The 26,398-nt window shown below is 34.8% G+C and overlaps 1 protein-coding gene across 18 annotated transcripts in view; it reads left to right on the top strand.

Annotated features, from left to right (window-relative positions):
- LOC106867580 (uncharacterized) overlaps positions 1 to 26,398 on the top strand; it is a 486,010-nt gene that overhangs the window by 407,165 nt on the left and 52,447 nt on the right. For 11 of the 18 annotated variants that reach the window (XM_089357550.1, XM_089357553.1, XM_089357549.1 and 8 more), the window contains 2 exons: positions 20,240 to 21,057; positions 21,158 to 21,266. In XM_089357550.1, the coding sequence (XP_089213676.1) occupies positions 20,536 to 21,057; positions 21,158 to 21,266 (631 nt within the window). In that variant the 5' untranslated portion in view covers positions 20,240 to 20,535. Of the gene's footprint in view, positions 1 to 20,239; positions 21,089 to 21,157; positions 21,267 to 26,398 lie in introns of all 18 variants that reach the window. The other 7 variants (XM_089357561.1, XM_089357558.1, XM_089357557.1 and 4 more) reach the window with 2 other exon arrangements.

The raw sequence follows: 26,398 nt of genomic DNA, 5'->3' as shown, positions 1-26,398 counted from the left end.
TGTACTATTAACTCCTTATACTGAAATAATATATTTTTTATACTTTCTCATTTGTTTATAAAATATGGTTGGAGATAGTATTGCAGGATTGAATGATTTGTTGTGAAAACTTTGTTACCTTACTTTTTTTATGTTCCACTTGGTCTGATTATGATTATCCTGAGCTCATTAAACTAAATATTAGCAGTACCGGAGAAACTAAAGACAGGAGGGCTACACAGAAAACAAGAATCGCACTGGGTCCTTATTCTGTTAAAATGTGCCCCCTACTGTAACCATAGATTTTATGCTTATATTGATCTAATAAGTCACTTCAGGACTCAGAAGGAGTAAAGCTGGTAATTTGGTCATCTTCAGAGACATGATGGATGAAAGAAGACACATCATCAGCAGTATAGTTAGCTATGCAAGGCTTCCAGCAGTGAATGTTGATCTTGTATCTGTACATGTATGTGTAGACCTATGTATATTTCTTATTTCTTTATTGCCCACAAGGGGCTAAACACAGAGGGGACAAACAAGGACAGACAAAGGGATTAAGTCGATTACATCAACGCCAGTGCGTAACTGGAACTTAATTTATCGACCCCGAAAGGATGAAAGGAAAAGTCGACCTCGGCAGAATTTGAACTCGGAACGTAACGGCAGACGAAATACCGCTAAGCATTTCACCTGGCGTGCTAACGTTTCTGCCAGCTCACCGCCTTTTATATTTGTATATGTATATTTCATCTATGTATATTTCTTTGAGTTAGTCTAGCATTCACCCATACCTGTAAGTCTTCCCTCTTCTCAACCCCAATGTTTATCCAGAGGAAAGGCTACTCACATGGGTTGGGACAGCTTGGCACCAGTGATGACACAAGCTTTGCTGTCAGAATGTAAAGAAAGAGCTTGGAACTGATACCATAAGACATTTCATCTGATCCTTTAACAGTTCTTCTAATACCCTATTCTGAATTAGCACATTTTTATTTTACTGTGAAAAGATTAAAGGGAAGTCGGCCTTGGCAGGATGTAGCCTCTGGATTGCAGGTGACCAGATCAAGTACCACTCGGTATTCTCTCCCAAATTCCTAACTACTCTGCTAAATCGCCACCACCTTTTAGTAGTATACATCAGAAATATAACTGGGCATGCTCTTTCAAATATATATTTTTGGTATCTACTTTTTATTAATGTACAATTTACATATGTCTAACAGCACTAGGGGCTTAGTTGCGGGGATTGAAAGTGGTGAGGAGGTGGGGGAAGACAAAATTGCTCTATTTATTAGAAATATAGTGGTTTTATATGGTTAAACCTGTTAAACTCCATGGCAAAGAAAGACGAATGATATTAAAATAAACTGAAGTAAGTTGAAGAATATACTAATTTTCTTGCAGTGGAACATTGGTGTTTGCTAGTTTGAGAACCATTGTACAAGTGATATATGGAGACTTTGGGGATTATGTTGCTGTTGAGGGTGAATTAGTAGAACAAACTAGAAATAGCAAACTTGTTATTTAGTTCCAGGGCAAAAGTGTTCCAGCTACGAAAGTTCCTCACCACAAATATATCTAATGTATCCTTCCTTTTTATATATAGTAGGGTTTGATTTTGGGTGCTCTTTTCAGTAGGTCAAGTGGCAGTTGATGGGAGGGTTCTGTCATTAGTCTATATGAATTGTTAGGTGTTCAATGTAAATATACTGGAAGAAAATTGTGTGCAAAATAATACTTGTTATTTCAAAAACATAATAATCATTAGGTAGCAGTAATTTCTTTGAAACAAATTTCACTCTGTGTAACTCATGTGAATGTACACTTTCCATTATTTTCTTACTTATGTATCATTTTACTCTACAGCTAGTAATTATAATTTAGGCTGTCGGTAATTATAATATAGGCTGTTAGTAAAGTTAATTCTGTAACATTGTTGATTTAGACAGTTGACACTTCAAACTCACAAGATATTTGTCATATTCTGGCATCAGCTCAGAATTCTTTCTTTTTGCTCTGTAAAGCCAAACTGAAGTTAAAGGAAAATGCTTCAAGTTAGCAGATATTGTTGTCAGAAACACTACGCAAACGAATCCAAAGGAATAGTCTTCAGGGTTACAACAGTGCTAATAATTTATAACTGTCATGACATTGAATTTATTAATAAAAATAAACTAATCTAGATTCTAATGTGTCACCATCAACATCATCATTTTTACATCCGCTTTCCATGATACCTGCATCTTTTGGGCAGGTCACAACCCCAGTCATTTCTTATTGGGAGTCACCGCTGTCATAGGCTGGTGCTCATATGTGTTCCTTTAGTTTGGTTTTTGGTTGCCTTTCCTATTGACAACCACTTCACAGAGTTTACTAGTTGCATTACTCATGGCGTCATCACTAGAAGTTGTTGATGAATCTTCAGTGAGACTAAACTAAAGACACCTTGCAACCTTATGCTTTCCCCATTGACTTACCATCAACTTTACACTCTGTACTAGGTGTATTTTTCATGGTGTCAGCATCAGAGAAGTTTTCAAGTCTTCAGTGAGACAATGCTAAAGGACAACCCAAGCTTACTTTACCTCTGCATGTTCACCAATCGTTTGACCATATGCAGAGTGGAGATTTCCATTGCACTAACACAGAAACTCTGTGTGTGTGTGTGTGTGTGTGTGTGTGTGTGTGTGTGCCTTGTACAGAGTAATTCCTAATAATCTAAAATTAATGTATATGTTACTGAATCTACAGCACAACTGAGGATTGCGTGTGTTTTTCTTTTCTGTTTAGTTGTTTCATTTTGATTCTTTCATGTTTATATCATAAACTGCACAGATCTTTCAATCTAAATTATGTTAGTTTCAAATTTTTGGTACCAGGTCAGAAATTTCAGAGCCAGAGCTAAGGTGATTAAATCAATGCCAATGCTTAACTGGTACTTATTTTATCAACCCTAGTGGCATTTGAACCCAGAACGTAAAGAGAGATGAAATGTCGCTCAACATACTATTGAATCTGCCAGCTTGCTGTCTAATGTAAATTATATTGCTGCCTATCACAAACACTGAACTGTGAAGTGAAAAGTACTATTTCTCACTACCTGCTGACCAGTATATGGGCAAGTTGTAGTTGGCCCTTGTCAAGCAAACTTAGGACCATTTTGTGTTTCTATACAACTACCATTATCCTGTGTATCCTCTTTTTTCACAGGCAATTTAGCTGTTATTTCAAGCTGGTCAAATGGTTATGGAGGCTCCATTGTTAGCTCATGTGTAGATAGTTTAGGCATTGTGACAATCTGTTGTTTTGAACCTTGTTGCAGTGATGTGTATACAGATTCAGGCAATCTGTTGGCATCATTTGATCACATTTACTCTAAAATGGGTAATTTTCCACAGCAGTGTTTTAGCTAACTCTATATCTTCAAATTTGAGGCCAGTTATTTTAGGTTATTTAGTCATGTGATAATCTGTTATCTTTTAATATGAGAGCAGTGCATGTTGAAGAAATATGCAAACAAGTATAGTCTCATCAGTGGATCTCTAACCAATCCCAGGATTTTTTTGCGCATTTAGTTTTATCATAGAGTAATAAACTTGTGCCCCCATGACTCATGCTTACTACTTACAGAACTATGGCCTTCTAACATATCTCTCAATGCCCATTGTTTTTAGTTTTGTCATGTCATACTTCACAATAGTGTTCCCATCAATATATCATTTACTGACCTCTTTCTGTATTTATAATGCGGTATTTACATGTTTGTCTTTATAGTGCAGTCGTTCTCATTCTTTTAACTTCATGATGCACTGGAGATCAAACTGAAGACAAGATAGCTATTTGCTTTGCAGAGAAAATTTAGCAAAAGATAAAAAGTTGTTTAAAAGTTAGAAATTTAGAAAAAACATATAAAAAGTTATTGTTTATCTTGTTTTGTTCATCATATATAGGTACTAACATGGCTATGTGGTTATGCTCACTTTGTAACCATGTAGTTTGTTGTTCAGTCCCACTGTATGGTACCTTGGGCAAATGTCTTCTACTATATAGCCCTAGGCTGACCAATGCCTTGTGAGTAAATTTTGTAGATTGGACTGTTTGGAAGCTCATTGGATGTGAGTGTATGTGTGTTCAACCACTTGCTAGCTGATGTTGGTTTGTTTATGTCCTGATAACTTAGTTGTTCAGCAAAAGAAGGTAATAAAATAACTACCAGACTTACAAAAAGAACAAAAAAAAACCTCAAGCACTAGGGTTGATTTGTTTGACTAAAACCCTTGAAGGTGGTGTCCCAGTATGATCGCAGTCCAATGACTGAGAAAAGTAAAAGGAAAATACATAACGAAATTATGTATAACATGTTTTCGAGATGCTTAAACATTAGTATTGATATTCTGCAACCTTAAATTATAGTTTTTTTTTCTTCAAATATGTGGTATATTGGTACAGAACCACAGCAGCAGACTATTGTAATTGCTTGTGCACATGCAGATATACATAGAGAGAAAGGAGAGCTCTGCTGTTCAGGTTTGACCTTATATCTGCATTTGTTTGCACAAGCCTGGGCAAGTTTATTTTATGATTGGCAGTTGCCCTTGCAAACAGGTCTCCCTATCTCTTCTAGCCTTTGATGTTACTCAAGAGCAAGGCCATCACTTTCAAGCTGATGTTATGTCATTTGTAGGTGTTGCTGTCAGGATGCAAATGGCTTGAATCGATATTGCAAGGCCTCCCATCCAGTTCTGCTAGTCTACCACATTGTAATTAGAATCTTTGTGTCAGTTTGAAAAGGATGAAGACAAAGTTGATTTCAGCTGGATTTGAACTTGGAGCACAGAATTTGAAACAAATACTGCAAGTCATTCTATCCAATACTCAGACAATGTGTCAATATGGCACCTACATATACTGATAAAAATATTACTTTGAGAAAATCACCAAAGCTTAAAAGAACACAAAAAACATTCTTCAGTACTACTCTATTTGAAGTGAAAATTTATATGTAACCAGTGTAGGTAGACACATAAACTTTTGAGTGTGTAGTGTAAATAATGTTTAGAACTATAAACTCTTTCAAGTTTAAAAATAATTATGTCTGTTGATAGGACTCTGCTTATATTTTGATCATACAAACTTTGTTCTTTAATATTTGAATGCATATTTATTTACATGACATAATTTATATGTAATTTAGTTTAGATCAGTGCTTGTAACTTATCGCTCTGCACAAAACATGCTGTGTAACATTTTGTGTACATTTATCAATAAATATGTGTTTTTCTAGGAAACTTGATTGCAATACATTTTCAAGTTTAATCTTATCTACAACAATGGACTATTCTGGAAAAATACTTAGATCCGGTTGTCTTAATGCTATAGAATTCATTATGAGTTCATACTCCTGAATTTTCTTTCATTTTAGTTCAAATGTTAAACTGAGATGAAAAGTTCTCTTCTCTAATACATAATCAAGAGTTTACTTTCCCTAAAGAGAATGGTTGATAGAGAAGCTTTTGTCATGTTGCATCATCCTTGAACTTCTATCACCTCATCCAACCTGTTCCAGTTCCTCACACAACTCTTATTTATAAAACTGGTGTCATATTTCTCATTTTAATCACTTGAATTGATACCTTTTGACAATGTTTTTTCAGTATAGAAGTAAGCAGTCTTTTCCTAAATGTCCTCGTTCCACACAAGATCTTGTATAAACAATGTTGTTGGAAACCTTCTTGTTGGTGTAGACATGGTTTTTAATGTTCAGCATTTTGCTTAGGTTCAATTCTCTGCTGTTCTCAATTACATATCAACTCTAATAGTTACAAAGACAGGAATGACTTCTTGGTCATCATGCAGTTGTCTGTGTTTGTACAAGACTCTTCCTTGGTAGGGGAAGAGAGCAATTTCTGTGACTCAACATGGAATGAGACATTAAGTCTTATTTATTATGTCACTAATATGCTTTGGTGTATCTGCAATATAGCTGAGGTTAAAATACCTCAGTGGAGTTTCACATATATAATATAGTGAGCTGCAATCTTTGATATTATCCATGAAATTTGTAGACATAGGCTTTCTTTAGTGACTTTTAGAATTGAAGACACCAAAAAGAAAACTCTTATAAAATCACTTAACTGAAATGATTTGAAGAATTTTTTTATTGAGACTAAATTGGCCACAGACTTTAGCCAATAATCATGTTTCAACAAGTGTTTCCAGACCCTGTGAAATTTTCTGGAGTGTTTCTATTTTGCCAAGGTAGATTTTGTATCTTACGCAGGGCACTTTTTATAAAACTGCCAGGTTTTTCTATATCATATTAACAGGTATCCAGGGCATGTTACCCAGCTCGGTTCAATGCAACATCCCATGAAACTTGTCTTGAAAGCTGTGGAAAACAAGTTCCTACTGAGATTGCCATTGTGTTTAAAGTTTCCCTTCTTTCTTAGAGATCGACATCCTTTTTTTTTTTATATATATATCCACCTGCTATATTTGCCACAAGCTCTCATTATGCTTATTCAAGAGCATGTGTGCATGATGTTGGAAGATTATAATTGGGATACTTATTTTCAGTTAATATTTTTTTTTCTATTCTGCAATGACTTGATGTTTTTTTTTTATTATTATGTCACTTTGCCTGACGGTACATTATTGATTTCTCTACGGTTTCACCACTGTTCAACTATCTTCTCAACTAGCAATGTTTGTTTGTTGATCACTGGAGCAGAGAGATACAATTGTTTAGTGGACTGTGTAGTTTCTTTACAGACTAGCAGAAACTATTTGCATCACTTTTATTAATGGACTTTTGTGCACTACTGGACTTGCTGCTTGCTACCTTCCACACTCAGCTGCCTAATCAATGTTGATCTCAAACACTCAGTGCGCTCAGAAACAGCATCCCCAAACATTACAGCTTGACAAGAAACCAGATTCCAGCAGCATTTATTTGCAAACTTCCTTCTAACTTTAATCTTCAGGACCTCTCAGTGATGCAACAAACCATGTCCAGCAATGCATCTCATGTTTCCCACCAACTGTGATATTTGTTCTGATCTCTCTCTCTCTCTGTGTTTTTTCTTTTTCTTTTATCAGTTAGAGCGCTCACAGATTCACAATGTTACAGAGTTTTAACATCAAACCAACATTCTCTTACATGGGAATATGTTATATCTGCCTTTCTCTTTCCTCTTCTCCTTTTCTCTCTCAATACACAAACACATCTATTCATTTTTACATAATGTGTTATAGTTGGTTGGTGTTGCAAATTTGTATATTATTAGTATACATAATTTCTGTGGCTTGGTACCCTATCTCTTGCTATCCATTATAAATTCACAAATACTCACACTCACACATCCAACTGTTTTTTTTTTCTGTTTTATTTTTTCCTTATGTGTTGGTCTGTTTCATTGATAACTCTCTTTCTCTTCATATACAAATGGAATTCTGCACACTCATTCTCTACTACTACTGACTGATAATCGTACTTCACTCATATTCTTATATCAGCTCCATAGACATTTGCAGGTATGTGATTGTGTGTATGTGTGTGCATGAAAGAATGCATGTCCATGCATGAATCTTCACAGAAATTTGCATGGGTATTTGCTTACATTTGTGCACATATCCACTATCAACCATGTGCACACACACACAAACATACACACATGTGCACGCGCACACAAACACACTCACACACACACACACACACACACACACACACACACTGTTCATTTTCAAACAGATATATAAAAATCAATATAACTGGTGCAATGTCTTATTATAAAAGGCTACTGTCAAGCTACTTTTATATGCTGCAATTATTATTATTATTATTATTATTATTATTATTATTATTATTATTATTAGCAGCAGCAGCAGAATCATTAATCTCAGAGTGACATGTGTGTTTCATATCATTGTTTTGTTTTAGTTTCTGTCCAAGTCCATTCTCAAGGTTTTGGTTGGTCCAGGGCTGTAGTTGATGACACTTACCCAAAGTGCTACACAGTGGGACTGAACCCAATGCAGTATAGTTGGGAAGCAAGCTTCTTAACCACCCAGCCACACTTATATACACATCATCGTCATCCTTTAACATCTGTTTTCCATGCTGGCATGGGTTGGATGGTTTGACTGGAGCTGGCAAGTAGGAGGGTTGCACCAGGTTCCAATTTGATTTGGCTTGCTTTCTATGGCTGGATGTCCTTCCTAACACCAACCACTTTACAGTGTGTGTTGGGTGCTCTTTATGTGGCACCGGTATGAGTGCTCTTTTATGTGGCACTGGAATGTGTATACAATACACATCATCACTCATACATACAGGAGTGGAGGCAATGTAGTAACAGTGATTATGAATATCAACAATATAGATTTATCTGACTTGTTGTTTTTAAGGTTTAAACACCCTGTGGAGGGAGTTTTTATCTACTAATTGCTTGGATAATCTTAATAGAAAGTTTTCACCTTGCTATATTACATGTGCATGCCCCTACCATATTTACCTGAATTATATCAGAATGCAGAAATAACTTTTAGTTGTTGCTGGGTTCATTCTGTGCAAATTTCTCAGTTTGGATTTTTTTTTTCTAAACTGGCATTTTATCTTGTACATTTTATTTTACTTTTCTCCCCCCTCTCTCTCTTTCCTTGTAATCTTTTATGCTTACTTATTTATTGATAATTTTATTTTGGTCTTTTATTGCTCTCAAGTTAATTATGATGTAAGATGAAAAGGAATGATAACCAAATGTGCCATGTATATATATGTGTGCGTGTGCAAAAAAAAACAACAACAAAGAAATAATAACCAACCAACTTAATACACGAGGTGTAACTAACTATTGCCTGTGGCTACTAACATCTTTTAACTTTCTCAAATAACATCTTATTCTCTAACAAATCTACTTTTGTGTCAATGGTATGTTTAGTGAACATTTTTATTATTAGTTTTATTTTCAATACTTTTCACCTGATAGCTTTTGACAGCAAAGTTTCCAAGATTTATCATTGTGTGCTAACAGAAACCTGCCTCAGATTGTTGCAATTCTATTGGTTGCTTACAATTTGTGTTCCGGTACCAGAATAATATATGTATACGCATTAATAAAGACTTTTTATCTCAGAATTCTAACAACCGACCCTACCTTGTGTGTTTACCACTGAAAAATCCTCTATATATTAATATTATTCTTAACTATGACTGATTATCCATCAAAATACTGCTTTACTTTGAAAATTCTTATTAGCTCTTTTTGCTCCCCCCCCCCTTACCTTTTATATGTGTGTAAGATATTGCTTTTTTTTTTGTGTTTTTATAAAAGATTTTTCATTTGATGTTTTACTACAATTCTCTAGAATTTTCCGCTCACTACCTAGTAAAGGCGTTTATCAGTGACATAGCTATATAGCAGTCCTTATTGATAGCATGAATAAAGAGATATTCTGTATAAGTTGAATTATTCCTATTTCAATTGCAGCTATTCACTTGTCATTTCTCTTCATGCCTTTTTTTTTTTTAATTATTATTCTTATTTTATTTAAAATCATTTTCTAAGACATTTTACATTAACCACTTAAAAGAATTCCTTTCTTGCCAAAATACTGGCATGATCTCTAACATTACTCTCTATTTGTCCACATTTACCAATAGCTTGTTATATATTTTTTTTCCTTGCCTTGCTTATTCTTGAGGTCTTTTCCTCTCAAGTTCTGCCTTGTGTTAGTTTCCATAATGTCTATATTGAGTGTAGATTTCCATGAAGAGTGTTGCGAATATAATAAAGAGGTGAAGCTATTGTGGCTTACATCAGACTGGCTGATCTGCTTGTCGTACTCCCACTTCCTGCACTCGTGACAAATGACTGTTAGCTTAGCAATTCTTATCTTGTTGTTCTTTCATTGGGGATTGGAAGTTGTTCTGGTGAGATACATTGAGAGACAGAAAGGGAAGAATACATTATTTATTATTATTATTATTGCAATTTTTTGTGTTTTTTTTGTTTTTCAATACCAACTTTAGTGTGTCTTTCATTGAGTTTAAAACATTTTCTAATGTTTAGTTTTGCTCTTGCATGAGCCTATATTGAGCATACTTTTGTGCTCTACTTCAAACAAAAAAAAGTTATCAAACTTCATGAAGAGGCGGTGCTACTGCTGTTCCATATAGCACCAATATCAATTCTTCTTGACAATTGTAATGCTTTGCAGTTCTCCAATTTCTTTTGATTATATAAATGCATTATAAATAGAAGCTTTATATATGTATTATATATATAATGCATCATATATATATATATATATATATATATATATATATATATATATATATATCATGCAGCTATGAATGTGTATGCAATGGAAAGATATTACACAGATGCATAATTTGCATGTGCATGTATGACTATATGGTATGCTTTCAGTTATGAATTGTCACTCTATCACCTGACCTGTTTGCATAGTTCCCCCCACCCCATATTAAAATGATTTGGTGTAAAGTTTTTGGTGATTTCATTAGAAGGGATTTTAGAATTCATACATTGATATAACCCTTTGCCTACCTCTTATACCGTTTTTCCAAACTTTGGTGTGGTTGTACTCTGTATCTGCGGCTGGCCTCCTTCTGTTGTGATTCTTCATCCAAATTCACTCAAGGTTAGCTATTTCAACTTTTGATGTTTTTTGTCACTAACTTCTCAGCTGAAAGAATTTTTACATGTAATCAGAGGAATTTTTTTAGGTAACTGCTGTTTTTTTTTTTTTTATATATTTATATATATAATGCTAATTAACTGCTGAGAGACTTAAAATTTTTATGGCTAAGACAATAGTTATCTAGGCTGTCCTTTGTTTAGTGCTTCAAAGTTATAATTTCATACTCTGTTTTGTACTGTTTAACTGAGTTACGTATCTGTTTTCCCCTCACCCTGTACATCACCTGTTTAGGGAGTGCTATAGAATAGAAGAATAGCTTCAGTTCCTTGCAGAAATCACTTTATTGATATTTGCGAGTACTTTTAAGAAAGCTATGAATATGACAAATTCTTTTCTACTACAAATTGAAAAAGTTGTTATTAGAATCTATGCTTGAGTGGAATGGACAACAAACATCAAACTCACCAATAATTAAGTTCTTGTATTCTAAGAAGTTTTTGCTATTATTATTGAGCTAGCAGAATCATTAGTATGCCAGGCAAAATGCTTAGTGGCATTTCATGTCTTTGTGTTCTGAGTTCAAATTCTAATAAGGTTAACTTAGCCTTTCATCTGTCTGGGGCCAATAAAATAAGTTCCAGTTGAGCACTGGGGTAGAAGTAACTGATTAGCCTGCTCCTCCAAAATTTCAGGCGTTGTGCCTATAATAGAGAGTAATATTTTTATTGTTATTATTAGGGTGGCAGGTTGGCAGAATCTATGTCAGAAAACATGCTTTGTAGTATTCTGATACCTTCCATTCTGAGTTCAAATCCTGGCCAGGTCAACTTTGCCTTTCATCCCTCTGGGGTGGATATAGTAAAGGGTCGGTCAGGCACGGGGTCAGTATAATTGACTGTTTTACTTTATACCTATGATAGGAAAAGGTTATCAAAGGTGGTAAACTGGCAGAGTCCTTAGAATGATCAGAAAAAAATGTGTTGCATTTATTTATTTAATTATGACCCTTCAAATTCAGAGTTCAAATAATACCAAAGTCACCTTTGCTTTTCATTCCTTCTGGGATTCATAAAATAAAGTACCAGTCAAGTACTAGGGTTGATGAAATCAACTAAACCCCTCCCACTGAAATTACTGGCCTTGTGCCTAAATTAGAAACCTTTGGTGTAATTGGTCAGCACACTTATCAAAATAAATGTAGAAGGGACATTATTATTATTATTATTATTATTATTATTATTATTATTATTGTTGTTGTTGGTGTTGTTATTGATGTTGTTATTTGGTACTTAGGTTTGTTCATTTAAGAATTGTTGAGTGATGTAGAAAGCCCATCTGATTTGCAACAGTTTTCTCAACATGTATTTATAGATGCATATACATATGTACCTAGACATAAACATATATGTGTATACTTATACTTATATACTCATATATTTCGAGACACAAAATATATGTTACTTTGTGTATGTCTCTTGTGTGTGTGTGTGCATACACACACACACACACGCCACTTTGAACTTATCATCTAGATTTTTTTAATTTTTCACCATATGTACACACACACACACACACACACACACACACACACACACACACACACACACACACACACTCTTATTCCCAGTTCTACATAGGCATATGTGTTACTGCTGTGTAAAGAGGATTCTTCACAAGATATAAATACATTTCCTAATAAGATTTGATTGTTTAATAGATGGCTTATATGCTTATCAGGAAGGTGTGTGTCTTAGTGGTTAGGGCATTCAGCACATGATCATAAGATTGTGAGTTTGATGCTTGGCAACACATTGTCTCATTGGGCTAGACACTTTATTTCATGTTGCTCCAGTTCACTCAGCTGACAAAAATGAATTATACCTGCAATTTAAATGTCTACCCTTATCACATTCTATGCCATGCTGAATTTCCTTGAAAACTACATTGAGGGTATGCGTATCTATGGAGCACTCTGCCACTTGCATGTTAACTTCATGAGCAGGCTGTTCTGTTAATTGGATCAACTGGAACATTTATCATAACGAATGGAGAGCCAGGCCATATGCCCATACTCATCATCATCACCATCATCATCATCACCATCATCATTATCATCACAGCATCCATTTCCCATGCCGGCATGGGTTAGACAGTTTGGAGAGCTGTACCAGGCTCCAGTCTGATTTGGCATGGTTTCTACGGCTGGATGCCTTTTGTAATGCTAACCACTCCAAGAGTGCAGTGGGTGCCTTTTATGTGTCATCTTCATTTTTAAATTAACATAGCTATTTTCTATGTTTGCTTGCTTCCAGAACTATAACCCATAACAACACTATATCTGAGTTTATATCTGTGATGCACTCCTTAGGTTTTAGCTGTATTGCATTTAATTTTTCACTCTAAAGTTGTGGAGGTGATACTGAAAATCTTTTCCTTGGTGCATTGCAACGAATTTGAAAATCCAAATATCAAATTATAATGAAAATATCCTTATTTGTAAACAACTAATGTCTGTCTGTGTTTACTATGTTTTCATGTAAGCGTTAACTCACTCATGTAACAACTCTGTTTCTCTCTACCTACATTTGCTTGTCCTATTGATATTTGAGTTAAATTCACTCTCTAGCCCTGTCTGTCCTAACCTATCCTGACCAACCATTAATTTTATTTTTGATATTCAATCCCTATCTCCCTGCTGCATGACAGAAGCATTGCATTACTTTATATCTTGTAAAGTGGAATTTCATATCATGAACTTTTTATTTTTTCATGACCTCTGAGTAATGGGAGTCAATGGGAAATAATAAATTTCATGGTTGGAAATTCCATATTTCAGTAAAATTTTCCAGAATACAACACTTATGTAATATGTTGATGCTTGTATTTTAGTTTTTTTTTATTTATCTTTCTCCTTGTTACTATTCTTGCTGTTGGTATACTATATTTTGATAATATTGGATGGATTCTAATGGCTCTATTTAAGAAAACTTGTAAGGCCAATGGAGTTAACCTCCAGTGGTGAAGCCAGTATTATGTAATGCCAGGTACATTAAGTAATGTAGTCACAGGTATACTGCATCTAGGAAGGAAGAAATAAGATAACCAGTACAGTTCTATATTTAAGAGATGAGGAATTATGTACATTATTTACATTAGACAGATATTTGCCCTCATCTTGTTTGTTGTTAACACGTTTCGACTGATATACCCCCCAGCCTTCATCAGGTGTCTTGGGGAAATTTCGAAAAATACCTAAGGAATGAGAACCCAGGTTCGAAATTTCTCTAAGACACCTGATGAAGGCTGGAGGGTATATCAGCCGAAACATTGTGTTAACAACATACAAGATGAGGACAAATATCCGTCAATTGTAAATAATGTAGGATAACCAGTGTTGGGACATCTGGACACATTTGATCATAGGTCTACTCAGCCAGAGATAACCTGGGGCTAAACAACAACAACAACAACAGCAGCAACCAATGAAACCTTATAAGCTATATAGCTATGAATGCTTCTGCTATTTATTTTATCAATTCCCAAAGCAAAGCAAAATGAAGTGAACCTTGTCAGAGTTTTAAATCTGAAGCTGTGAAGCACCAACTTGACTGCTAAAATTAATTAAGCAATTTAGCCTACTTGTTTGCCACACACTCACCACCCCACCCCTTCTTCAGTCAGCTGTTGGTTGTTGTGAAATTGGTAATTAAATGGAGCAATATTACATCTCTCCATTAATACATGTAGGTTGCTGAATTGGTAGAGCTACAAATAAAATGACTTGTGCTTATTTAGTGACAGCTCTTTTGTCAGCAACCCAGTACTGGGTTTGTTTTAATCAACTTCCATCTTCTCAGCTAAGTGACTTTGTACTTATGTTGGAACTTGTTATTTTTCTTGATTCTTTCATAATCTATTCATTCATAATTTTTAATTCTTTTTCCAATAAAATTTTCATTTTGTTGTGTAGTTTATTTCAGAGTAGCAATTGTTGTTCTCCCATAGACAAAAACAGGTTTTCTAAATAATCTGAACAACTTAATAGTTACGTAAATAATCAGTTTAACTCTTTAGCATTTAAACTGGCCATATCCAACCCCAAATATTCTACCTGTTTTATGTTTAAACTGGCCAGATCTGGCTTCTCATGCTTATCCTACCATGTCATTTATAAAATAAACTGACACGTCGTTGAAATCTTGAAGCTACTAGATAATGCATGATAAATTCAAAACAATGTGCATAAATAAACATTATATTTGACAGAATAATCTGAATGTTAAAGGATGAATGCTATTCCTGTCATAGTTACATCCATGTGTGTATGTTTGTCTGTGCTATTATTTCAAAAGTTACTCTTCCATACTAATCCATTTTGAAACCTTATATATTATCACCCTGTCTCCTCTCACATCCTGGTTTTGAGAATCACTCCTCCCTCTCTTTGGCACCTAGCATTTTACTTCATATTATTTACCTTTTTTTTTTTTTTTTTAATATTTTTGGTCAAAGGCAGCAATCGAGCAGAATCCTTAGCACGCCAGGCATTTTATCTGTCTTCACATTCTTAGTTCAAATTCCATCGGCGTTGACTTTGCCTTTCATCCTTTCGGGGTTGATGATAAAAGTACCAGTCAAGTACTGGGGTTGATGCAATCAACTATCTCCCTCCCCCAGATTTCAGGCCTTGTACCTATAACAGAAAGGATTATTTACCTTTTGTTTACATTTTTCACTTTACTGATCAATTACTCGAAGCATATTTTTCTTTCTATTATATTGTACACTCTCTGTCTTGAGGCTCCTTCTTACTTCTCTCTTCTAATGAACACTTATTCACTTTGTTACTTCATATCTCTCACCTCGTAATGTGTATTCTCCTGGGTTATATATACTATAGGCTATACAAAGAAAAAGTTTTATTGTTGAATATATTCGAATATAGTCTCTAATCCTATACTATTTTCAGCTTCAATACAAACAAAATAGAGTATGTTTTGTTCTACTCGTCATTGTTGTTATCATCATCAACATTGATCTAATGTTTTTTTCATATACTGACCAAATAGATTTGTCCAAGATGTATGTGCATGTACACACATGCACATGCATGTGCACATGAATTTAGCACATACAAATGTCTGGCTACAGTTAGGACATAGACATAAGTATGACTGTGTGATTAAGGCGATCACTTTACTGCCATATAGTTCAGTGTTCAGTCTCACTGCATAGTGTAGCCTGGGTTTGATTTCTTTGACTACACTCTTCAAGGCAGCTGGACTAGTTTTAATCCTGTGTTGGTACTTCATCAGTGATTTTAGTAGTAGTGGATTTACAAGCAGTGTCTTCATGGACAGTTAAAAGTAGTACTACTCAGTTGCTGACAGAATCCCATCACAGGATTGAAACTTGCTTGGCAGATCCCCTTTTTTCTGCCTACACAGATATTTCATGTAAAGTTATATCTGTTTGTTACATACAATATTGGCTAAAATCTGTTGATATAGTATTTAGTATAGTATAGCATTGAAACAAAACACTGTTAATGACTCCTAATTCATATGCCTGTGTGTCTGGGTTTGTCCTGGTTAATGCTAACACTCTGCACTTTCACATGAAAGTATTGAGCTGAAAATGGTGTTGTTTGTTGATCTTCTTTGTCAAGAAAATTGTCTTTTCTAGCTTCTGCACTTTCAAAGGCAAGTGGAATATAAAAAAAGAATAAGAAACCTCTTGAAAAACAAGAAAGAATATCTGACTGTAAAATAATGCCTCAGTAATCATATTCATCCAACTCATGCTAGCATGGAAAAAATGGATGTAAAACAAATGAACAAATCTATATATATATACATATAAATATAAATATACATGTATATGTTCATCATTATTGTTTTGTGCTTGCTGCAGCTTTGTGACTTACTGGTTCTTGTCAAACCATCCAATCCATGCCAGCAGTGAATTAAAAGTGGACGTTAAATAATAATGTTGATAATTTTGCATGCATGATAATTTTCACCCGTTAAAATGGGTCAAAAAGAGTTTGTGATAATTTTGACCCATTAAAATGGGTCAGAAGGAATTTATTGAGGCAGATTTTTCTATGGCCAGACATGTTTGTGTAACATTTTGGGAATGAATGATATTCATTTACAATTACCATGCAATGTCAAGACAAGAGGGGAGAGAGAGAGAGAGAGAGAGAGAGAGAGAGAGAGAGAGAGAGAGACGCACACACACACACACACACACACACACACACACACACACACACACACATATTCATTCAGTTTTCCATCTACCAAATCTACTCACAAGGCTTTGGTTGGCCTGGGGGCCATCATAGTAGGAAACACTTGCCTAAAATACCACACCATAAGACTAAACCTGAAACTATGTGATTGAGAAGCAAATGTAACCATACAGCTGTAGAAAATCTTCCTCAACAAATTCCAACCAACACATGCCAGCATGGAAAAACGAATGTTAAAATGATGATGATTATTTTTTCTAAATAGTCTCTAGCCTGCTTTATCAGTTTGACGTATTTATTTCCTTGGCTTTTGCTATCAATTCTCATATTTCCATCCTAAGTTGGTTAGTTCTCTGGTGTGTGCTGACCAATCCCTGTCATGTTCTATTTCTTTTACTTGCTCTCTGTGAGTAATAGTTTAACTGTTTTACATTAACTATCATGTGTTTCTGCCTGCATTTATTTATAAATATTTTCTCTGTACCTGATTAATTTATTTTTATAAGCTGCTATTATACTTTGTTAATCATGGACATGGTGTACACAATGGGTATGCTTAATGTAAATAAAAGTATGAAATTAAGTCCTGTAGGGTCAAACATTTGCTATCATTGATGATGATATAATAATAATAATAATAATAATAATAATATAAATACTTACTACCCTATCAAAGCTACATGTAAATTGTGTTTCTTCATTATGTGCAAACAAGTGAAAACTATTGCCAGAAGAAAAAATTTGTACATTTCATTGAATCACATCAAATTTTATCAGAAGTAAATATTTTGTAATTCACTTAACTTGAATTGATTTGTATAAGACATCTCCATATCCATCCTAATTACTTTCTAGTGGAAGTGTTCTCAGCATTTATCTCTAAACGATTACCACTTTACTATTATTGATATCTCTAAGTTCTCTAGTGTGCCTTTAAGACATCTAATCCCCTCTTTTAAGACGATCTCACATACACACACACACACACACACGCACGCATGCACACCACTTCTATAAGAAAGTTGTGTATCATTATTATTAACTTTCAGTATACACTTTATTAATATTTGTTCATTAATATTTGTTAATATTTTATCGTTAATTTGCCTCAATTTACTTTACTGAGAAAATCAAAAAATTCTTTAAACAAGAGAAAGTTATTTTATGAAGTGCCATTGTCATATGAGCTCCTAATTCATATAGAAAATTGAATGTAAAAGAGAAAAGAAATCAGGTTGTAGTAGTGGTTTATGATTGTTTGAGATACAGGTGAGAGATAATTTAGTAATACATCAGAGAATTTTTACTTCGAAATCTAAAAATGATTATTAATGATTCTCAATGATGTGGAATAATGTAAAATTGAAGCCAGAAATTATAAACTTGTTAATTATTAGAGTAGAAGATTTTACTTAGATGTGATTGGCAAACACTTTGTCTATTGATAAAATTTTGTGTCAGATGTTAAAAGGTTTGGCTATTTACAATAGTTTTAAAGGAATGCAGGATAAAATAATACCAATGGTGAACAGCAAAGACAGAGATTTAAATCCAGTTATTTATTACCAGTGCTATACAATGCCTAGTATTTGAACAAGCAATGAAATGGGTCCAGCTTAATACCTGATGCATTTGTATTGGTTTTCATTTCGTTAACCTATGCCTTTGCTATTGTATGATGTCTTTTCTTTCTTTCTTTTTTCATAATCTTTACAAATCAACTCTTAGCATAAAACTTTATTGTATCGTAGGAAGTGTAATAATATACTTGTGGAAAATTTTGAAAGTTAAGCTTCTTTATTGTATATACTTTATTTAACCTTTATCTTCATTTATAATCAACTGAAAATTTAACTGGCTATTATTCACTATTAGTAGTTGGTACAAGGCTGTTACAAGCTTCTATCAGAATGATTTATAAACATAAATACTTGTACAAATTACATAAACAATTGTTGCTCCTATTTCTATCTGTTTAATGGTAAATTTCTATAAATTACCCATTGTTTTGATATACAAGTTAAACCAATTTAATATTTATATGCGATTAAGCAGTTGAATTTTCTACAATGCTGTGGAGCAACTCTCACCTTATTCTGGTTATATTGCATAATTCATGCAAGAATTTTGGGGTATTTATTTACTCAGCAAAATTAGGATTTGCTATAAACAACAAGTTTGGCACCATGTACTTTTTATGATTCTGATTGTAGATCAGACATGCAAAACGTTTTCAATAATTGGGGTGAGTTGCAGGTGCAAAAGAAGCTATGCCGGTGCAACTTTATTGAGTAAAAATAATGTATCTTTAATTTAACAAACTCGCATGTATGTGATATATATTAAATTACTGATCTGGCCTTCAGGATTAAACCATTTTTCACATATTGATAGACTTTGTGAGATTTCATTAGCAGGTGGTTTCAAATTTCGCCTGCAATCCCTCCCACTAATGTAGATAAGTCATCATTTCAATAAGTGGTAATAGAGAGCTTGATATATTTCTATGGTTCTCAAATGATCATGCTACATATAAATATCTGGTTCCCTTATTATCATGCTACATTTATTTCCATGGTTCCCCAGTTATCATGCTACATACATTTCCATGGTTCCCCAGTTATCATGCTACATATATTTCTATGGTTCCCCAGTTATCATGCTACATATATTTCTCTGGTTCTCTAGTTGCTATGCTACATTTCTACCACTAACATAAATTATTGCTACAACAAAGCTCTTAACAGGCACACACTCATATACAGATCATGTTGCTTGGTTTTAAATCAAATCTCACATTTTCATATTAATAATTCTCTTCATATCATGTTGCAACTCACAAAAACATAAACATGTTATTTATATCATTTTTAATAGTATGATACTCATTAAATGTTGCATATTCAAAGTCTGCTTTTTAAAAATCTATATAAAAAAATATTTTGTGATATTGGCATGCTCTGTTACTCAAAGCCTTTTTACTGATTAATTGCTGATATTAATGGTTAGTTAAAATCACTTATAAATTGTTATATCTGGTTTGGGCTTTCATCAAATGTTTTTTGTGATTTTGTTTTTACATTTTCTTTTTAAAATTTGTTAATTTACTAACTAGCATTTCATATACAAATACATCAGAGAGTATGAGTAATCAATGAAGGACTTTGATATTGTTAAATGTAAAAACTAAGTAAAAGAGATTATTTTTGCATTTTAAGTTAACAGTTCAGTATAGTTTTTAGTTAATTAGACAATATTTGCATATGTATATTAAGCAAATTAGATTTTTTTCATAGACTAAATTAATTAAAAGTGTTCCTGTTCTTTGTTTTTTTCCAGGTGTGAAATGAAGTTGTTACTACTTCCTGGGGAAACCAATACCCTGATGAAGCTCCTCACAGAACTGGATATTTCTTTTTTTTCAAATTTGCTAACACATTTGGAATATTATTATTATTATAGAAATGACAATTTTCTACTTTCACCATAATGTTCATCTGTCCACACTTGTTTGTGTGGAATCTCCGTTTTGTTGATTCCTTTCCTTATTATTTCAATCACTGCCACAGATGTGAGCAGTGTGCCGACTGAGTACATTAGCTGTCACACACACACCAGTGGGAGTAGTGCTAGAAATGCAAATTAAGCAGGAAGTTTTAGATTCTAATTATGAAGAGCAGAGTCAGCCAACCAGTAACTCAGAGTTTAAAAGAACCACTACAAGTGCCAACTCATCTGCTGATGCTAGTATTACAGACATTGACAATGGTGCCAGTGCAGCAGGAGATGATGCCAATAACACATCAAAGTCTCCTCAGCACTCCCCGACCCAAACTCCAAAAGAAGAAATTAATTCTCCTTCAGATAAAGAACATCTGCGCGAAGTCAGCAAAACTGAGCCGCCTGACGAACGGGTTGGGTATGAAAGCAGCGATGGTGTTTTGGCACCCTCTAAAACTGAGGCACAGATGACACTTGCCCTTTCACCATCAAGGAATGCTTTGAGAATGTTGACTCCTCATATGATTCAAGGACAAATTCTAAACCAGCCTGGACTTCTCAGTGCTCTGGATCTTTCTAACAAATTTGTTTTGAATGAAAATGGAAAAGAGCTTGCTGGTTATAAAGATCGGCACCGAACTAATGCTGATATGCAGGCTGAACTTACATCTGATGTCTAACAAATTTGTTTTGAATGAAAATGGAAAAGAGCTTGCTGGTTATAAAGATCGGCACCGAACTAATGCTGATATGCAGGCTGAACTTACATCTGATGACAGTATGGATTTTGATGATAATTTGTTTATGGAGCAAGAAATTGAGGATTTGATGAGACGTAAAACAGATGGTCGAATACGACATTCAGGTAAGCAAATGACTTTTGCACCATTTAATAATATTGAACGATTATTGTTGTTGTTGTTGTTACCATCATCATCATTGCTAATACCACTGCTTCTTCTGGGCTGTGTACCACATATTTCTAATGCCCCAGAAGTTGAAGAAAAAAAGTTTAATATTTTCTTAATTTAGGGGTTTGTTTTCATTAATGTTTATGCTTTGTCTTGTCGAGGAACTGACTATGACTACAAAGGATTGGTTAATTCCTTTGTTTTTTGCTTTATCTGGAGACATAATCCTCAGATAGAAAAACATTTAATTTGAAAAAAATTAAACAGTTTAAACATGACATCATATGTGATAACCAATTAATGAGAGAAGGGGTGGGAATACACATAGGGAAGAAGAAGAGGTTTCGAATGGAAGGTTCTCCCATTCTCTCCCTTCACTGAGAAGGACATGCTCTTCTCTTTGATTCAGCACCACAACAGCCACTGCAGTCATAGACACAGAGAAGAGGCAGTAGGCTGTAGCAACAGCAACAGCATACCTAGTGGCAAAATCAACAACATTACCACCCCAACCAACCTTTTAACTGAACTGAGCTGAATATCACTGTACCAAGTAACATCACCACTTCCTCTTTGGCAAGCAAGTGCTTTCAGATCCAATGGTAAAAGAGGCAGAGAACAATAACAGGCTCTGGTAAAGTGGTTTCTCAGATTGGGCTCATTTGCCTGTACAGCAAAAAGCCTTGGAATAACTAGAGTTACAAGATAAGAACAGTTTAGAAAAACCATAGGCCTCATTCAGAATGAGAGAAGAAATATTACCTTGGCTGTATCTCAATGGTGATGGAAAATTTGAAATTAAAAAAAAAGAAAAGATTATTGTGATATGCCAGTGCACAGGCATGAAAAATCAGCAGATAGAAAAGCTGACACACATCCAAGTAAAAAAGTATTTGAAAATAATATAGGACAAAAAAAGCCTTCCTTGCTCACAGCTGAAGATATGGAGCATTGGAGGTAAGATAGGTTCCTCTCTGAAGATGAGGTGAGGAACCACTCTCCGGCTCAGTTAAGATTTAGTAGTTCACACCTCATTCTGTCAGATTTGGGCTGGCAACTGGTGAAGGTTAAGGGGTTTCTTCTGACAGAAATGAACTATTGATAGCTGAAGTGGATGAAATGACTATCTTGGTGGTAGTGTGTACCTGGGGACTGGTGAAAGATAGGAATGGAGCTTGCAATCCAAATAAGTCAGGAAAGGATTGAAAATATCCCTTAGATGATTGCTACCAAACTGCTCACAACTAGTTGTGGCAGTAGATAGGAGAAGGATTATGTATGACATATGTGGTACCACCAACCACCTTAAGTACTTTCTGCTCACAGTAATAGGCGAAAGAAGGAAGGTCTACATTGCTACAATTCCTGCAACTCCAATCACATCAAAAGCACCAACAGATCCCACTACCACGACCAAAGGAAACCTTCTAGCAATGTCACCTTTATCGAGAAAGCTCAAACATACTCACATGCACAGTGTTACCTTCTCTTCCAGATCTCTACAATTAGAAGACCTCATTGTGCAACAAGGTCAAAACAAAAGACTTATTGCAAGAGGTCTTTAACAGGAGAAAAAGAAAAACTGTAAAATAAAGATTTAAAAGACAACAACAAAAGAAATAAACAAAAAAGTTGAAAGCCTTTTGGTCAGCCCCCCCCCCCCCGGAACCATATGCAATACTATCACCATTACCTCAACAACAGATAGAGCCATATCACATCAACAAATACAATAGTGGGAAAACAAACAAAGACTACAACCACCACAGCAAAAACAAAAGACATTAAAAAAACAAAGGAACACCAGCAGTAATAACAACAATCTCTCTCTCTCTCCTCTCAGACACACACACGCACCAAAAGAAAAATAGAGAGAAACTTTAACAGCAGTTGATGAGGGTGATTGTCATTATTGATTGTGGATTACTTTGAAGCAGGTGAGTGGAGTAGGACTGATAGGACTTAGCAAAGAGTAGCACTCTGCTTTTCAGTTTGATGGTAAGTTACTGTGATTGTTGGCAGGACTGGAGAATTCTGAGTTGTAAAGACCAGGAAGTAATAGTGATGTTGAAGAAGGATATGGACAAGAGACATTATTGATCATTTCTGTCCTTAACTCCTCAGAGCACAAAGTTTGGCACTTGTTGTACATGTAGTTGAGAATGTGTTGGCCTGTGAAATTCCAGACAAATCTCTCTGCAACAGTCTCCACAACATGTGGTTTTGGTTAGACTAATGAGTTTGGAACAGCTGGAAGCTCTTGGAGTTGACCATACTGTCTGGAACAACCAAATAAACTTTCCATGGATAACTGATGTAGGGTGACAGTGTTCTTGTACAAATGCTGGGCATTGTCAAGAATCAGCCAGCTGGTCAGGTTTGGAATACTTTCAGCCCAATCATTGTAGGTAATTCTTCATCTGACAGTGATGCCAAAGGGAGTGTGTTGGTTTGAAGTAAAGTACAGGCATGAAGGTTCCACCAGCTGGCTGTCCAAGATATGCATAATGCACCAAAATCCTTCTTCAAACAAACATTCAATGACCATGTGTTGTTGGTGTGTGAGGGTCTTATCAGCGAGCTATTGTGTAGAAAATGGATCTGGCTTATTAGCCAAGTCCATCCTGATGATGGCTTTGCTGACTTCATTTGGCCAAGAAGGGCCAGCAGTTTTGTTCTGTGAGTTGTGGCAAAAGAGATTTCTTGGTGTATGTGACCAAAAGGATTATGGATAGATGTCTTTCTCTTTAGGAAAGCTCTCATTGATCTGTTCAATTTCCATCTGAGGTAAATGTGAGAATAGAGGGAGAAGTGATGCCTCCTGTAATTTTGATGCAAGGTGGGGAGAGTGACAAGCACAACCTGAGTGAATGGTCCTACATTCAGTACTCACCTGTAGGATGGTCTATGATACCTTAAAGAGAGCAGTTACAATTGGTAGTCACTATAATCCTTAGTTAGTATAGTTCTTTGGTCTTCTTGGGAGTTCATTATATATATATATATATATATATATATATATATATATATACTGTATATACCATTACTTTTTTTCATTTCATTTGATTTCAGTGTAAACAACTGCACTTTTACTAACTTATCTGTGCCATATTCATATTGAGAATGGTGAATTGGCAGAATTGTTAGAGCTTTGTACAAAATGTCTTGCAACATTTATGGCTCTACATTCTGAAACTGAATCCTGCTGAGATCAGCTTTCCTTCTCACCCCTCTAGGTTTGATAAAATTATGTACCGATTATGTAATTTGGTCTTTTTAATTTAGAATTCCTTCCTCCCACCCAAACTTCTAGCCTTGTGTTAGAAATATTTTGGACTATGGTTACAATTAATTCTGTAATTTTCAAATTGTAATGTTTCAGTGACAGAGACTCTGCTACAGTTTTTAGTATATTGTTCTACATAACCAACCATGAAGAGAATTTCGATTTTGAATTGTCCTTCCATTCAACCATTCTGTCGCTTTTCTTTCAAAAGATTTCTGGTATTTTTCCTCTAGTTGTAATTCTGTTTATATTTTTCATCACAATTTTCCCAAATTCATCTATTACCAACCATTGTTAGTTACTTTTGATGGATCAAAGACTTCCCTCCACAACCTTTTATTTTTTATCATTATATAGGAAGCAAACTATTTTGTCTTTTTCTCTCCTGTCCTGGTGTAATTAGAATGAAACTACTCCAGCAGTCTCTTCAACTTTCTCTTTAATGGTTTATCTGTTTGAGAGCTATAAATAAGTACACATCATCATTCAGCCACTGCCTTTATCACCAACACCATCACTTTCATTCCCTATTACTGCTAACACTACCAATACTAATGTTAATTGTAACATCACACCAGCACAGTTGTGTGGATGAAGGAAAATACCTTAAGGGTTGTGTTTTGCATATGGTGGAGTTTCTCATGTGTAATGTAGCAACTTGGAAGAACTTTGATAAACTGAGATTATCCATGCAGTCAGTCAACAAATTCTCCTTCTGTTGGTGTTTGAAATCTAAAAACAACAAGCATTGGGAGTTTCTTTGTTTTTAGGTATTAAATGCTTTCCAGCACAGCCGGAGTCAACCTACCACCACTATTGCAATCCACATGATCCATGAGGAAACCTCTATACTCACCAAACCTAACCTACTAGAAATAACAGCCAATTCTTTCAAATTATACCCGACTGTCTTAAGGAAAGATTGCATTGGTGGATATAGTCCAACATAGCTCTAGAAAAGGAAAAGGTGGGCCATGGGTGGGTTTCCTTTGATCGTAAATTTGCTTGATTCAAACTGATCTTTGACTAAACAACGTGTCTACTAGCACTGATTCTACCCTCCAATATCAATCGGTACTACCATTAATTTGTTTATCCACGACCACCATAGCTGCTGTCTTCATAGCTCTACCTTCACCAACAACACAGTCTACAGCATCACAACCATTCTCTACAATAACCAAAACAACACTACACACTATCAGTACATACCAGTATGTTGTTTTTTCCAGCCTCTCCTCCTTTCTAGACCTAATTGCCCTATTGTTGTGTATAATACTTCTCATGAGAAGTATTTCCATTTAATCTCAACTCCATGCTTCTCCTGCTTCACCTATTGTTTTTTAGAGTGGCCAACAAAGTTTATGCAAACTTTCATTTCTAGTACAGTTCTAGAATCCTTTTATCCTAATTTATTTCTTTATATGTTTGTTTATTTTAAAATAAATTACCAACATTTCATCCACATTTACTCTGAATGTACCCTCCTCCCCTGCAATCTCCCCCAGCACTGTATGACAACAGTGACAACAACATTAACAATAACAACAGCAGTATTAACTAAAACATCCTTTATTGATGTTGATTTGTCTTTATTTATTTATTTATTTAATTTATTTTTGTGTGCCTAATAGTCTAGAATAATTGAGTGTATTGTCAAAGCTTATCCAGCTATTGTTATCATCAATTCAGATGTCCCAGAGATGTGGCCAACAGCAACAAAAGAGATGGGTGGAGGATTGCACTGAAATACTCTTCTTTTGTATATACAAATCCACACTCATACCCATAGTATTTATA

Source organism: Octopus bimaculoides, chromosome 9, assembly GCF_046866305.1.
Source record: "Octopus bimaculoides isolate indiv1 chromosome 9, ASM4686630v1, whole genome shotgun sequence".
Lineage (NCBI taxonomy): Eukaryota > Metazoa > Mollusca > Cephalopoda > Octopoda > Octopodidae > Octopus > Octopus bimaculoides.
This window is presented reverse-complemented; position numbering and strand designations above follow the sequence as displayed.